Below are 13962 nucleotides of genomic sequence, written 5' to 3' on the forward strand. Positions count from 1 at the left end.
AAACATTGCTTTTGGTGTCAGGAAATGGTCCTAGGCCCTTCGAGGCCACCAAAATTCTGTGACCTCTAACCAACCCTCGGCACATTTGCTTTGCGTCTTGCAGTGTTGAGCATTAGATATGTAAAGCGCCTAGCATCACACCTCGCACCCAGAACCGCCCAAATAATGGTAGATATTATGTAGTAGCTCTCGGAAAATCTAGCCCATTAGGGTAAGGAAAAAATGGGTACGTGCAGCAGTGAGAAGGGGTATTGAAGGAAGGGCGTGGGAATACAGTCGCCAGCGGCAAAGACTACAGCTCCCGCCGGGCCTCACTCAGTCGGCCCCGGCGCAAGCGCGCGTCTTTCCGCCGAGGCCCCGGATGTAGACTGCCCCCACGGCTCGGTGGGCGTGGCCTCACTGTGGTGCTGAGACCTGAGGCTCTCTTATTGGCTGTGCGCCTTCCCTCTTGATTGGTTGTGAAGGAGGGGGCTGGGGCCAAGGCGCGCGGCGCTCTGGCGACACCCAATCAGAAACGTGGCCGGGCTTTGGCGGGAGGCGGGAAAGCTGCGGCTGTGCAGATTTGGCGCGAGCGCGTCTGGGCTTTCCGGCTGACGGTGGGGGGTTTGTCCAGGATCCCGTCGTGGACAGTCCCTTTAGTTTTCTGCGGGAGACGTGAGAAGGCGCCGGCACTGAGGTGACGCAGCACTGTGAGGTGGAAAGGAGAGGAGGCCCGGGTCCTGGGAGGCGGCGGAGTTGGGTGAGGGGCTAGGGCGAGGACCGCGGGTTCCGTGAGAGGAGGAGAGCTCAGGTCGCTGGAGGGTGAGAAGGTCGGGGTAGGGAAGGGAGACGTGAGCCCTCGGAGTGCTCTGGCAGTTGTGCTGAGTGCGGCAGGAGGGAGACGTTCCCCGAACATCTGGGGCTATGTGGGGCCGAGAGTTGGGTAGAGCGGGGATTGAGTGCGGAGTGAGGGCTTGGGGAAGCCTGTAAATGTGGGAGGCTGCTGGGCTAAGCTGGTGTTAACGATGTACCCCGTGCCTGGAGCCAGGGGAGTAGAAGTACTATGGACGCCAATTAAGATCAACTTGTTATTGCACATCTCGAGTGGTTAAAAATGTGGGCTCTGAAACCAGAATGCCTGGTCTTATATCCTGCTTTGCTGTGACGTTGGGCCTCTCTGCCTCTGTTTTTTTATCAGTAAGATAAGGATAATAGTACCTACCTCTAAGCTGGTTGTAAAACTTAAAGGAGTTAATACCTAAAATGTTTATGACAGCCTTTTACTCGTAGTAGGTGGTGTTCGCTATTGTTGCATAGATTCGGATATGAAGCAGAATTAAATGCTAAAATATTGTTACAACATAACCTATTTATGAAATGAATTTCGATCTTCGGTGTAAGTTACACGTTGTTTTTTCTTCACTTTTACCTATTGACTGGCTGTCCTGTTCTCTTTTTTGTACACAGCTGTGTCGCCGTCATGCCTCAAACCCGCTCCCAGTCACAGGCTACAATCGGTTTTCCAAAAAAGAAACAGCCTCGGACATTGGACAAAGCCAAAAACTCCAGTGACACCAAACTAGAACTGACAAAGGTCCAGGCCATACCCCGTTCTCCTTGTGCAAAAATTCTGCCTCTGAGCCCCAGAAAACGTCTGGGTAAGCTATCCATTATTTGAGTACAACTTTTTGACTGGTAGCTGTTGACCTCTCTTTCTCAATAATAAGATGCCTTTGAAACAGCTTTCTGAGTTCAGTTAAGACCACTCTGTTCCCTTTGGTTATTTTCAGAATGGTTGCTAGGTGCTAACTGAACTTCAGAGTTAAGCTACTTATTGAGATCACTTTCTGAACTACTTAATAGGTCTGATCTTCAGTTCCTTAATACTGAACTTGGTTCTGTCAGTGTTTTAAACGACCTTGCAGTTAGTTATATAGTATTTTGAAACTTGCCTCGATAGTTGTGAAAGTCAGAAAAACAGGTGACAATTCTTGTTTTAGAACAGAGGTTGGTAATCCTTTCTTTTTCTTTCCTTTTTTTTAAAAATTATTTTTTGTTTGTTTTCTCCTTGTTTTAGATCATCTGTTTTTAATGAGGGGTGATTTGGTAGGATCGGGAGACATTTTTAGTTGTCATAACTGAGGGGGTGATACTGACATAGTGAATAAAGGCTGGGAATGCTGCTCAATATTCTACAGTGCTCAGGACCATCCCCCACAATGAAAAATTACTTGGTCCAAGATATCAATGGTGCCAAGTTTGGGAAACCCTGTTTTAGAGCAATCCTCGAATTTCATCCCATTAAAACCTCTACCAAATAGTAAGCCTCAGTGGTGCCATCTGGTGGCCACTATTTGCTTCTGGATGAGAGGCATTTTATTTTGGTGGTTCTGACCATGATAGAAATTCATACCCCTTTTTGGGGGGCATGCAGAGATCTTTCCAAGTCCTTTTACTATCCACTGCTATGAATGACCACATTTTGATTTTAATGTTTCAGGTGACGACAACCTGTGTAACACTCCCCGTTTACCTCCCTGTTCTCCACCAAAGCAAAGCAAGAAAGAAAATGGTCCCCCTCGCTCACGTACATCTAAGGGGCGCAGATTGGTATTTGACAATCAGCTGACAACTGAGTCTCCTAGCAAAAGAGAACAAGCCAGAGTTCACCAAAACAAAATACGTTCCTCAGTTCCAAAAGGTCAAGACATCGCAACAAATTCTGAGCAGAGATGTCCACTGGAGAAAGAATCTGCATGTCTGAGACTTCTCAAGCAAGAAGGTTGGTTCTTACATGGCAGCTGTTAGTGCAGCCTCCTAAACAAGGCTGGTGATTCCAAGTGAAACCTGGTGGGTCTTCTCAGTCACCTCTGTTGTGTCTAATTGTCCTTTCATGTCTGGCACAGGCACTTGCTACCAGCAAGCAAAGCAGGTCCTGACTACAGCTGTCCCAGATCAGCTGCCTGCCAGGGAAAAGGAGATGGATGTCATCAGGAATTTCCTGAGGGAGCACATCTGTGGGAAGAAAGCTGGAAGTCTTTATCTTTCTGGTGCTCCTGGAACTGGAAAAACTGCCTGCTTAAGCCGAATTCTGCAAGACCTCAAGGTACATTGAGAGTCTGAATTATGATGCTCTTGCCAAAATGACACTTGGTTATCAAGGGTTAAGAAAAAGTAGAAGTGCTTAGGGGACTGCAGTTTTCCCCAAAATAAGACGTTTTTAATTTCACTGTCTAAATCTTTCCAAATGAAAGTGGACCTTATTCTCTTGTATGCTGTTAACTCTTCAAAGACACTTCAGGTTCCATCAAACCTTTATCTGAGGCCAAAATAACTCGCATGTTTGCATTTTTCTAGAAGGAACTGAAAGGCTTTAAAACTATCATGCTGAATTGCATGTCCTTGAGGAGTGCCCAGGCTGTATTCCCAGCCATTGCTCAGGAGATTTGTCAGGAAGAAGTATCCAGGCCAGCTGGGAAGGACATAATGAGGAAACTGGAAAACCATATGACTGCGGAGAAGGGCCCCATGATGTAAGCATTGCTCTGCTGCATGTTGCTCTGTGAAAATCTGCAGGATCCATTGCCCACAAACTCACATTCTCGTCTCTTGAATTTATCAGTTTGCTCATAAAAAGAACATTTCCTATATTTTCTCTCTGAGGGGTAGTTACCTAAGCTTAAAGGGAAAGAAGAAAAGAAAAAACAAAAACCTTCTTTAATTTTAAATTGGGGGAAAATGTTTCTAAACTAATTACTTGAAAAACCTGTATGTTACTTTCTGGTGATGATGGGGGTATCATCATAACAGTGACTGGAGGTGGGACAGATTATGATCTTCAAACTGGTCTTAGCTGTAGGAATGTGACCTAGCGTCAGCCCAGATCAAACAGACTGGAGAGTTAAGAAGGTGAACATGGATACTAATTGTTTCTCTTTTTTTGTAGTGTGTTGGTGTTGGACGAGATGGATCAGCTGGACAGTAGAGGGCAGGATGTATTGTACACACTGTTTGAATGGCCATGGCTAAGCAATTCTCGGTTGGTGCTGATTGGTTAGTGCTCCGTTGTTGATGTTACATGGTGGTTCTAAAGACCTTTTTTTAATCTCTTCAGTTTATTCATCACGTATTTTGTTTTGTTTTGTTTTTTGGCTGTGCCATGCAGCTTGCGGGATCTTAGTTCCCCGACCAGGGATTGAACCCGGGCCCCAGCAGTGAAAAATGCCGAGTCCTAACCACTGGACCGCCAGGGAATTCCCTTATCAACTATTATTTGATCTTACACCAGCTTTCTTACCAAAATAAGAAAGTTACTGTAAAATAATAGGAACCTTAATCTAAGTCAAATCAACTTTGTTAACTCTGGATAGAAATGACATAATGCTGCATTTCAGAGTCAATTGATTTGGGGAGTATCTGATCCTGCTTATAACTGAACAATTCTAAACCTAACTCGAAAAGAGCATTCTTCGATGATTATACACATCTTATCTAATGGGTATTGAGGGTGGGGGGTGGGGGAAAGTGCGAAGCAACAGTTGGAATGCCGGATTATAACTGGAAATTTTATTCAGTATTTTGGTGGGTGTTTTTTCGTTTTTTTAATATTTATTTATTTGGCTGCGCTGGGTCTTAGTCGCGGCGTGCAGGATCTAGTTCCCTGACCAGGGATCGAACCCGGGCCCCCTGCATTGGGAGCGTGGATTCTTAACCACTGGACCACCAGGGAAGTCCCTTATTCAGCTTTCAGAGGGTTTAGTTTTCCTTTTACGATGATTTGGCCAATGATGCTTAGTGATATTTCTCTCCTCCTCAGGTATTGCTAATACCCTGGATCTCACAGACAGAATTCTGCCGAGGCTTCAAGCTAGAGAAAAATGTAAGCCACGGCTGTTGAACTTCCCACCTTATACCAAAAATCAGATAGCCACGATCCTGCAGGATCGACTTAATCAGGTGAGTGCCAAACTTTGTGCCAAGCTGAGTGTTCCTTGTATCACCTGTGAGGATGGTTCAAAAATATTTTGCTTTGATTGCATTACTAAACAGGGAGTTCCTATAGCCCATTCATTTTTATATGAATTTCTACTCTTGGCTCCATTTTAGATGCCTTAGTGTTGGATTAAAAAGAGTTAGAGGAGTCACCCAAATGCTTCTCTAATGGCCTTTTAAAATAGGACCTATGGGGACTTCCCTGGTGGCGCAGTGGTTAAGAATCCGCCGGCCAATGCAGGGAACACGGGTTCGAGAGCCCTGGTCTGGGAAGATCCCACATGCCGCGGAGCAGCTAAGCCCGAGCACCACAACTACTGAGCCTGCGCTCTAGAGCCCGCGAGCCACAACTACTGAGCCCACGTGCTGCAACTACTGAAGCCTGAGTGCCTAGAGCCCGTGCTCCATAACAAGAGAATCCACCGCAGTGAGAAGCCCGCCCACCGCAACGAAGAGTAGCCCCTGCTCACCGCAACTAGAGAAAGCCTGCGAGCAGCAATGAAGACCCAACACAGCCCAAAATAGATAAATAAATAAATAAATTTATAAAATAGGACCTATGAAAACACTTTCTCTATTGAAAATGACCAAATAGATTTTAGTTTAGTTTAGTTTTGCTAATTTAAGTTTCAATTGCTTTTTTTCCCCTTTGTGAACCTCTACCACATTCCTACAAAATGCTTAAATGTATGAAATCCCCATTTACTTCTAAGCAGAAAAGGCGCCTTAGACCCTAAAGGTTGGTCAATCAAGTCTGGGACCTAAATTTCAGGGGGGAAGTCTTATAGTTCAAACTGTCATCTTCTATGTCTTGTTCAAAGGCATCTAAAGATCAGGTCCTGGACAATGCTGCCATTCAGTTCTGTGCCCGCAAAGTCTCTGCTGTTTCGGGAGATGTTCGCAAAGCGCTAGATGTTTGCAGGTGAGTTATGGCACTGTTGGCTGCTTTTATTTAAAAAAAAGAAATGCTGTTAATTGTCTCATGTAACTCAAGTGAATGTGGCTTAAGAGGCTCCATTCTGCCACTTTTTACGCTCAGAAAGGAGGACTTGTTTCTCAGTGGGGAGCTCTGCATTTCCACCCTGTTAATGTCTGAAACATTATCAGTCCATTACCTACAGAGGGAGAAACAAATGAGATGTTGCTGGCACTCCCTGTGGTGATTATAGATTGGTTAATTACATTTGTATTAAAAAAGACTCCAGTTTACTTTTCCATTAGCTGGTCTCAAGCAGGTTTATTTATGGACCTGAACCATCTTTGCCTTTAGACTTTTTTTCCCTTCCTTTGCTTTTGTGAGCACCCCTTCCTCCAGTTGGTGGTCCCCCACGGTTGTACTCCAGACCTCTCTCTCCCTTCCCATCCCCCGGCCCCTCCTGCTGGGGAAAGCCTCTGCGCTGACTGCTGAAATTTCTTCCTTCCCAGTAGGGACACTTGGTCCATTAAAATGATACTTGCTGCGTTGGCCCGCTGGTCCAAGTTCCCCCTACTGCCATGCAGAAGATCTAGGTCTGGCTTATGGCTTCCTGTGGGCAAAGTACTTTGGAGAGAGCAGTGGGAGAGTAAGCTCTTCCTATTGCTAAGATGGTGTGATCCTGGATTTGAAAGTTTCCCCTAGTCAGCAAACTACTTGGGTAAAGACTGCAACTATGAGCAAGAGTCAAGTAGGCCAGTGTGGTTTTAGCCTACACATATCCTGTGTATAGATAACTGAGGACTCTCCTCTTAGGTCTGGTGTGTATGGGTGGTACTGGCTCTCTTAGTCAAGCACCCACACTACAACACGTCCTCTCTCCCATCCCTGACGGGTTTTCCTCGGCCAAAATGTTATCATTGGCTCAGTGTACGATGACTTACTCGGCCTCTGTAATAGGAAACCATGTAGTGTTGAAGTTTCTCAGATTCCCTGGTCCATGAATTATTTCAAGGCAATTAAGTCCCCTGGAGCTGAGACATAACCCAATTTTGTCTGGGGGCTTTAAAATTATAAAACATGTTGCTTTTTGTTAATGTGCCTGTTTTTGAGCTTGGTGGTTTGGTGTGGTGTTTGGTTTGGCTCAGCCTAAATTAATTTTAGAAATTTTTTTTTTACAGGAGAGCTATTGAAATTGTAGAGTCGGATGTCAAAAGCCAGACTATCCTCAAACCACTGTCTGAATGTGAGTAGTTTATCTCCTTTCTGTCTTCCTTTATAATTGGAAGCTTAACTTCTCTGAGGAAAGAGACAGAGAGCTGAAATGAGCATAGTTAAATCCACACTCACCCATTTGTGTACGGGTGTCGTGTTTTTCATCAATTTCATCCACTTTATTTCCGTCTTGCCTGCCAGTGCTATAATCCATGCGTTACCGGAAATGAGTTCTCCAGGGTGTTACATGAATGGTTGGGACAGAGTCAGTTTTCTTTCCAAGCTCTAGGAATGAAAACTAGACAGTAAGGTTGGATCAGCTTTTCTCTGGGTACTTACGTTGAGTGCACTTTAGGTCTCAACATAGGTGAAAGCAAAGCCTGGGAAGTAAGAGAGTCAGACGGGAAAGAATTGAGTTCAACTTGAGATGTCGCAAGCCTTTAAACAAGTCTAGGAGGGTGGAGGTGCAAAGATAGTATTGCTACAGTAAACTGCAGGCTTTTACAAAAATGACAAAATTAATTTTCCTTTCCCTCAGCCTTGTTCTCTTAGCTATGGCAGATGTAAAATGGCCGTGAACTACATATCTTGTGTTTAATATCCACTCTTAATCTTTAGAAATAGGACAGTCTGATTTGATTGTTTCTTCCTTCACTCCTGCACTGGTTGAGTGTTACTAAAATTGTTTCTAGCACCATAGTTCCACAGAAAACTCTGTTTCATCAACTTGTTGAAAGAAAATTAATAAAAATATTTCAGAATTAGCCAAACTTAGCGCTTAGACTGATAGCAGGTAATATTTGCCAATGCATAGACTAGATACTGGTTTCTCTTCAGCTTTTCACATTATTCCCTTTTTTCCCTTACCAATAACATGTAGGCTTGTCAATGGGCCCTGTGAGCACCGCCCGCACACATATAACTAAAAGGGGTTGTGAATTCCTGTCATAAATTATTAATCTAATTCCTGTCTTTTGACCTCTGGTAGGTGTGATTAGCTTTTAATGGCTCTAGAAAGCTATAGGGAGACTGACTTGAAATAAATATAAGAAGACACTCTCCAATAAATAGCACTAACTGGGTTTCTTTGACACAGTGTGGGTACCCCAGTGTTGAAGATACTCAGACACAAGCTGGATAGGTGACCACTTTTGGGGATTGTTTTGAAGAGACTCAGCTGTTGGGTAGGGAGCGAGACTAGATCTCTAAATCCCTCTCAGCTTTAAGATTCTGCTTGTTTGATCACTGATCTCCAGTTTCTCCATGACGGTTAGTCCTCGGTGGCATCCCATTTGTGATCATGAAATAGAAGCAAACTCTTGTGAGACAACTGACTTGGTGTCAGGAAGTAACTTTAGGCAAAGGTTGTTACAGAGCAAATCCCTCCTCTGTCTTGCAATTCCTGCGTCCAAACAATGAGGTCACAATCCTCCGAAGCTTGTTGGCAGTTTCCCAACCTCCAGGCTCTGAGATGGCGCTATCTGCTAAGATATCCAGTGACATTTTCTCAAGCGTTGCTCTCCTGGAGATCAGCTTGGGCAAATGAACCCAACCTCAAAGGTCATTTGGGGAGGCTATCTAGAGGAATTAGGTAGGATTGTCCATGTTTAGCCACTCTTTTTTTTTTTTTTTTTTTTTTTTTGATGTCGACCATTTTTAAAGTCTTTATTGAATTTGTTACAATATTGCTTCCGTTTTATGTTTTGGTTTTTTGGCCGTGAGGCATGTGGGATCTTAGTTCCCCAGCCAGGGATGGAACACGCACCCCCTGCATTGGAAGGTGAAGTCTTAACCACTGGACCGCCAGGGAAGTCCCCTAGCCACTCATTTGATTTGAAATATTAGGTAATTTTTTGAGCCTTTAAAAATGACCAGGGGGCTTCCCTGGTGGCGCAGTGGTTGCGCGTCTGCCTGCCGATGCAGGGGAACCGGGTTCGCGCCCCGGTCTGGGAGGATCCCACGTGCCGCGGACCAGGGACTTCCCTGGTGGCACAGTGGTTAAGCATCTGCCTACCAATTCAGGGGACACGGGTTTGAGACCGGGTCCGGGAAGGATCCCGCATGCCGCGGAGCAACTAAGCCCGTGCGCCACAGCTACTGAGCCTGTGCTCTAGAGCCCGCGAGCCACGACTATGGAAACCCGTGTGCCTAGAGCCCGTGCTCTGCAACAAGAGAAGCCACCGCAATGAGAGACGCCCGCACCACAACGAAGCGTAGCCCCCGCTCGCCGCAACGGGAAAAATCCTGCACGCAGCAACAAAGACCCAACGCAGCCAAAAATAAATAAATGAATTTTAAAAAAAGAAAAAAAGACCAGACCCAGCCATCTTTGTTTCAAGGTTCTATCCTTTGCCTTTGAGATATCAGGAACCTTCCAAGGCTGAGTATATTGGTTCTCTGTCTGGTCCTTATTCTTTCATGAGGTGGATTTCGTCTCTCTGACATTAAATTGCACTCTACAGGATAAAATAGCTCACCGTTCTGCCCAGAAAAAGGATAACTCTACTTTCCAAGTCATGTCACACTTTGGCATCTTTCTAAGGATCACGTTTTGTCTCATCCTTTGGCTTCTAGTTACAGAATTGGAACTTCTCCTTTGCTCTTGAATTTCCTTCTGCTAAAACTTAATATCATCTGTCTCAATACCCACAATATTTAAAAAATCTAATTAGGCTTGATTTATTTACTTTATAGGTAAATCACCCTCTGAGTCACTGGTTCCCAAGCGGGTTGGTGTTATTCACATATCACAAGTCATTTCAGAAGTTGATGGAAACAGAATGACTTTGAGCCAAGAAGGAGCACAAGATTCCTTCCCTCTTCAGCAGAAGATCTTGGTCTGCTCTTTGCTGCTCTTGACCAAGCAGTTGAAAATCAAAGAGGTCACTCTGGGGAAGGTTAGTTGGGAATCTCAGCAGATGGAGCTGGGGTGGAGATGAGAATCTGCTTTGCAGAGCAGATATTTTCCAAAAGGCCTATCACGCTCCAGCTGATGTGAATTAAAAATGGATTTTAACAGTAAGAATAAGTACTGGTATCATGTAAAAGGCAGCTGACTTTATTTCCCTTGGGTTGTGGTTGAGACTTTACCATTAATCTTCTCCCCTTTATTTCTGCCTCTCCCTAGGAATTATATAAAGCCCCTTTCTTGCATTACAGTATAGGTTTTTGGCAGTATCTCCAAAATGCCTTTTCAAGGATTTCATTGAAAAGGGAGAGAATTAGGGTATTCAGATAACTATTTTGCAAACCCAGATTCACATTCTTTTAAAAGATTACAGGGTTACAAGAGATATGACTTTTAAGCAACATTTGTTCTCCCTTGTTTCCTCTCAGTTATATGAAGCCTATGGTAACGTCTGTCGCAAACAGCAGGTGGCAGCTGTGGACCAGTCAGAGTGTTTGTCACTTTCAGGGCTCTTGGAGGCCAGAGGCATTTTCGGATTAAAGAAAAACAAGGAAATGCGCTTCGCAAAGGTACAACGAACTGCTTCTTTGTGACATTGCTTTTAACCGTCCTGCTTTGGCGAGCTTATCTTTTGCTAAAGTAAAGATTTAAAAATGACCACAATTAGATAAACAATTTTTTTTTTTTTTTTTTTTTTTTTTTTTTTTTGCGGTACGCGGGCCTCTCACCGTCGTGGCCTCTCCCGCTGCGGAGCACAGGCTCCGGACGCGCAGGCCCAGCGGCCTTGGCTCACGGGCCCAGCCGCTCCGCGGCATGTGGGATCTTCCCAGACCGGGGCACGAACCCGTGTCCCCTACATCGGCAGGCGGACTCTCAATCACTGCGCCACCAGGGAAGCCCTAGAGAAACAATTTTTTTTGTTAGGTAGGGTTTAAGGTGTGTGAAGATAGGGCTGTAGTATGAATGAGATTTTTTTTTTTTCAGGCTATTGCAAAAGCAGCGTTTAACTTGCTTGCCTCTTGTGAGAAAAGTTTAACACGGTAGAAGTTTGTGTAATAAGAACTGCTTTTGTGAGTTCACCACCACGAAAAGTCCTTTTCTCTTCTTTGCAGGTGTCTCTGAAGATTGAAGAGAAGGAAATAGAGCATGCTCTGAAAGACAAAGCTTTAGTTGGAAATATCTTAGCTACTGGATTGCCTTAAATTCTTTTCTTTTATACTAATGCTCCGCCTAAAAGTATCTGGCTGGCATTTAGAGAGGGATGGAATCTTCATTTTATTACTTTATACATTTAGGTCTGAAAGCAAACATGACCTTTTTTACTTAAAACTGATAAAATTTAAGCTTTAAATTCGTGAATATTAGCACAGAATTATATGTCTTTGGGTCTTATTATGTTTATGCATTAAAAACTACCAAGTAGACCCTTTTTAATTACATTCACTGCCTCTACCTCTAGTGTGCCTCTAACCAACATGCTTGCAAGTATACAGACTTGGGCTGTGGAAAGTTTATACATTTATCTCTGTTTCCTCAAAACATTGGTGTATTTTAAAGAATTTTTGGACTAGAGGAAGAAGAATGAAAAAGGGGATGATCCAGGAAAATAAGCAAGTCCACGTGGAGATCTGGAGGATACTTTGATCAAAGAATGTCTCTTTTTTTTGGAGTATGCTGTGTTCATGTTGCAGATGCTTCCACATTGTGACATTTTAAAGACTCGTTGAGTGTCTTGGGCGCTCCCGAGCTTGTGGAGGTGGTAAGGAGAATGTGACTACAGGTTGTGAATATATTTATTTTCAAGTTGCATTCTTTGTCTTCTTAAGCAATCACCTTTCAGGAGAGCTCAGACTTTCAGAAGGCAATGTGAAAATTGTGAAAATCCTCCCCAAACTGTCCCACTGTCCTAGCTGCCCTCAGATGAAGCCACTTGTTTCAAGATGCCTTCGTTTGTGGTTGGATTTTCAATGACATCTCATTTTCCCAGTCTTAGATAAATGTATCCATATGGTTACTCAAGTCTCCCCTTTTTTCTGGGTTTGGTTTCCAGTGGCATTAAATGGCAATTTGTGACGGGGACACCAGAGGGCACCATTATAACACTGGCTGCTTGAAAGTGCAGGCATAGGGCTGGGGTAGTTTTGAGAGAAGGGGAAAAGAGAAACTTAAGTTTGCTTCATTTGGGAGCTTGCTGTACTTTTACAACTCGAGCAAATGCTTGGAATGCAAACCATGTGCGCTATGAATGGTCTGAGAGCCAGTGACCAAGTCTGCTGCTCCCTGAGCTCTTCTGCCTCCTCCCACCTTCCCGACATGGCTTGGGTTTGAGAACTTGATATGTGTACAAATGATCTGTTGGCCACTGTTTCGTTCATGCTGCCCACTGTATCCTTGCAATGTGATCTGGGCTGCAGCAGGTGGTATGGGATAGAAGGGCACACAGAGAGAGCCCTCTGAAATGAACACTACCCACCGGTGTGTGTAGCAGCGCATAGTCTATAGACGGGAGTCTGACTGTCTCACCGTCACACTCCTTTACTAGAGCATTCATTCCCTCAGAGCAATTTGTGAGGGGAGGACACAGTTCTATACCTAGAAGCTTGGAAAGTGTCTGGGGCTATAAGGGTTAACCAGCATAATTGCAGAGATTGTCCGAAGGCTGATGGAAAGCAGAGACTGAATGGGATTGAGAACAGATGCGAGGCTTGATTTAAATTACATTTTATTGGATGCTGCAGCCTTAAGAGACGTGACTGCTTTACAGTTTGTTTCCACACTGTGGGCAGCTGCTGTCTGTTCTGTGTCCACAGTAGGATCCTGCCCAAAAAGGAGCAGCCTCCCCACCTCGTTGTGTTGGAGGCTTGGCGCCTTCCTCTTAACTGCAGGGCTGGAGTCAGGAACATGGCTTGCCTCGCAGTGGGGCTGCTATGCATCCTCCATGGCTCTGAGCCAAGATCGCGTTTGCAGATTCAAGGGGGCCAAATTTCTTTCCCCTCTACCTCCTTTTCTCTCCCTTTCCCCTGGTATTTGGAAATCAGGTTGTCTGTGTACTGGTTTGTTAGTTTCCTTTCCTTCCCTTCTCCTCCACACTGTCAATTTCTAGGTCATTGATGCTCTTAAGACTTCAGCAATTGGAACAGGGTTGGTTCTGTCAATGATGCGTGAAGCTGACTTAGAGTCCCTGCTTGGCTTCCGCTGCCCTTGTGGGAGCAACACCTGATGCATGTTTGTCGGCGAGGTCTTCAGTGTGATTCAGACAGCTGGAGCAGACTGAGAGGGGGAAGAAAGTCCTTTTCTCACTGAAGCTGACAGCTCTGGGAAGGTGGTGGGATTTTTAAGGGGCTGGGCTGAGCCTATGGTTACTTGATTTTTGCCAGGAGCATAGGCTGTTTCGCAGGGAGTAGTGGCAGACATGCTGACCTACATTCTTCCTCTTGAAGGTGGTGGGCTGTGTGTCCGTATCCTGGTTTATTTATTTTTCTTCACAGTAGCAGATGAAGCTTCCACAGAGTGTTGGTGGGTATTGCCATGGAACGCACACAGACACAATAAAATTGGCGTGAGGTTCAACCCCAGAGCTGCAACTGACATTTCTGGCTCAGTGAAGACCTGCCTGTGGCTGGATGACTGGCAAGAGAGTGTGAGGTCCAAGCTATCCAGAGATCCAGAAAGTCGGCAGAGCTCTCTCTTTCTTTCCCTTCATTGCTCCCTGCCTTTATTCAGTGTCCTTTTAAGATGTAGCAATAAGAACTGGGAAGGAGGAAAGAGATACGACTTGGGGCTTTTAAAAAATATCTGTGGGGGCTGCCCTGGTGGCGCAGTGGTTGAGAGTCCGCCTGCCGATGCAGGGGACACGGGTTCGTGCCCCGGTCCGGGAAGATCCCACATGCCGCGGAGCGGCTGCGCGGCTGGGCCCGTGAGCCATGGCCGCTGAGCCTGCGCGTCCGGAGCCTGT

The 13962-nt window shown here is 45.1% G+C and overlaps 1 protein-coding gene across 4 annotated transcripts; it reads left to right on the forward strand.

Moving 5' to 3' along the window:
• Positions 1 to 572: 572 nt before the first annotated feature.
• CDC6 (cell division cycle 6) lies at positions 573 to 12044 on the forward strand. 4 transcript variants are annotated; one of them, XM_007112510.3, is made up of 12 exons: positions 573 to 676; positions 1447 to 1637; positions 2480 to 2761; positions 2886 to 3085; positions 3337 to 3512; positions 3926 to 4032; positions 4796 to 4935; positions 5793 to 5893; positions 7066 to 7130; positions 9794 to 9996; positions 10436 to 10576; positions 11120 to 12043. In XM_007112510.3, exons 2-12 carry the CDS (start codon positions 1460 to 1462, stop codon positions 11207 to 11209), a joined length of 1683 nt encoding a protein of 560 aa, XP_007112572.1. In that variant the 5' UTR covers positions 573 to 676; positions 1447 to 1459; the 3' UTR covers positions 11210 to 12043. The 4 variants fall into 4 exon arrangements, with proteins under 4 accessions (XP_007112572.1, XP_007112574.1, XP_007112575.1 ...); XM_007112512.4 differs by having other exon boundaries at positions 617 to 694; positions 11120 to 12044; XM_007112513.4 differs by having other exon boundaries at positions 623 to 689; positions 11120 to 12044.
• The last annotated feature ends 1918 nt before the right edge of the window (positions 12045 to 13962 follow it).

Source organism: Physeter macrocephalus, unplaced genomic scaffold, assembly GCF_002837175.3.
Source record: "Physeter macrocephalus isolate SW-GA unplaced genomic scaffold, ASM283717v5 random_294, whole genome shotgun sequence".
Classification (NCBI taxonomy): domain Eukaryota; kingdom Metazoa; phylum Chordata; class Mammalia; order Artiodactyla; family Physeteridae; genus Physeter; species Physeter macrocephalus.

Coding starts and splice junctions, on each gene's coding strand:
- CDC6 (XM_007112510.3), top strand. CDS start 1,460: ATGCCTCAAACCCGCTCCCAGTCACAGGCTACAATCGGTTTTCCAAAA. Junction 5,894..7,065: donor AAAGCGCTAGATGTTTGCAG/GTGAGTTATGGC, acceptor TTTTTTTTACAG/GAGAGCTATTGAAATTGTAG. Junction 10,577..11,119: donor AGGAAATGCGCTTCGCAAAG/GTACAACGAACT, acceptor TCTTCTTTGCAG/GTGTCTCTGAAGATTGAAGA.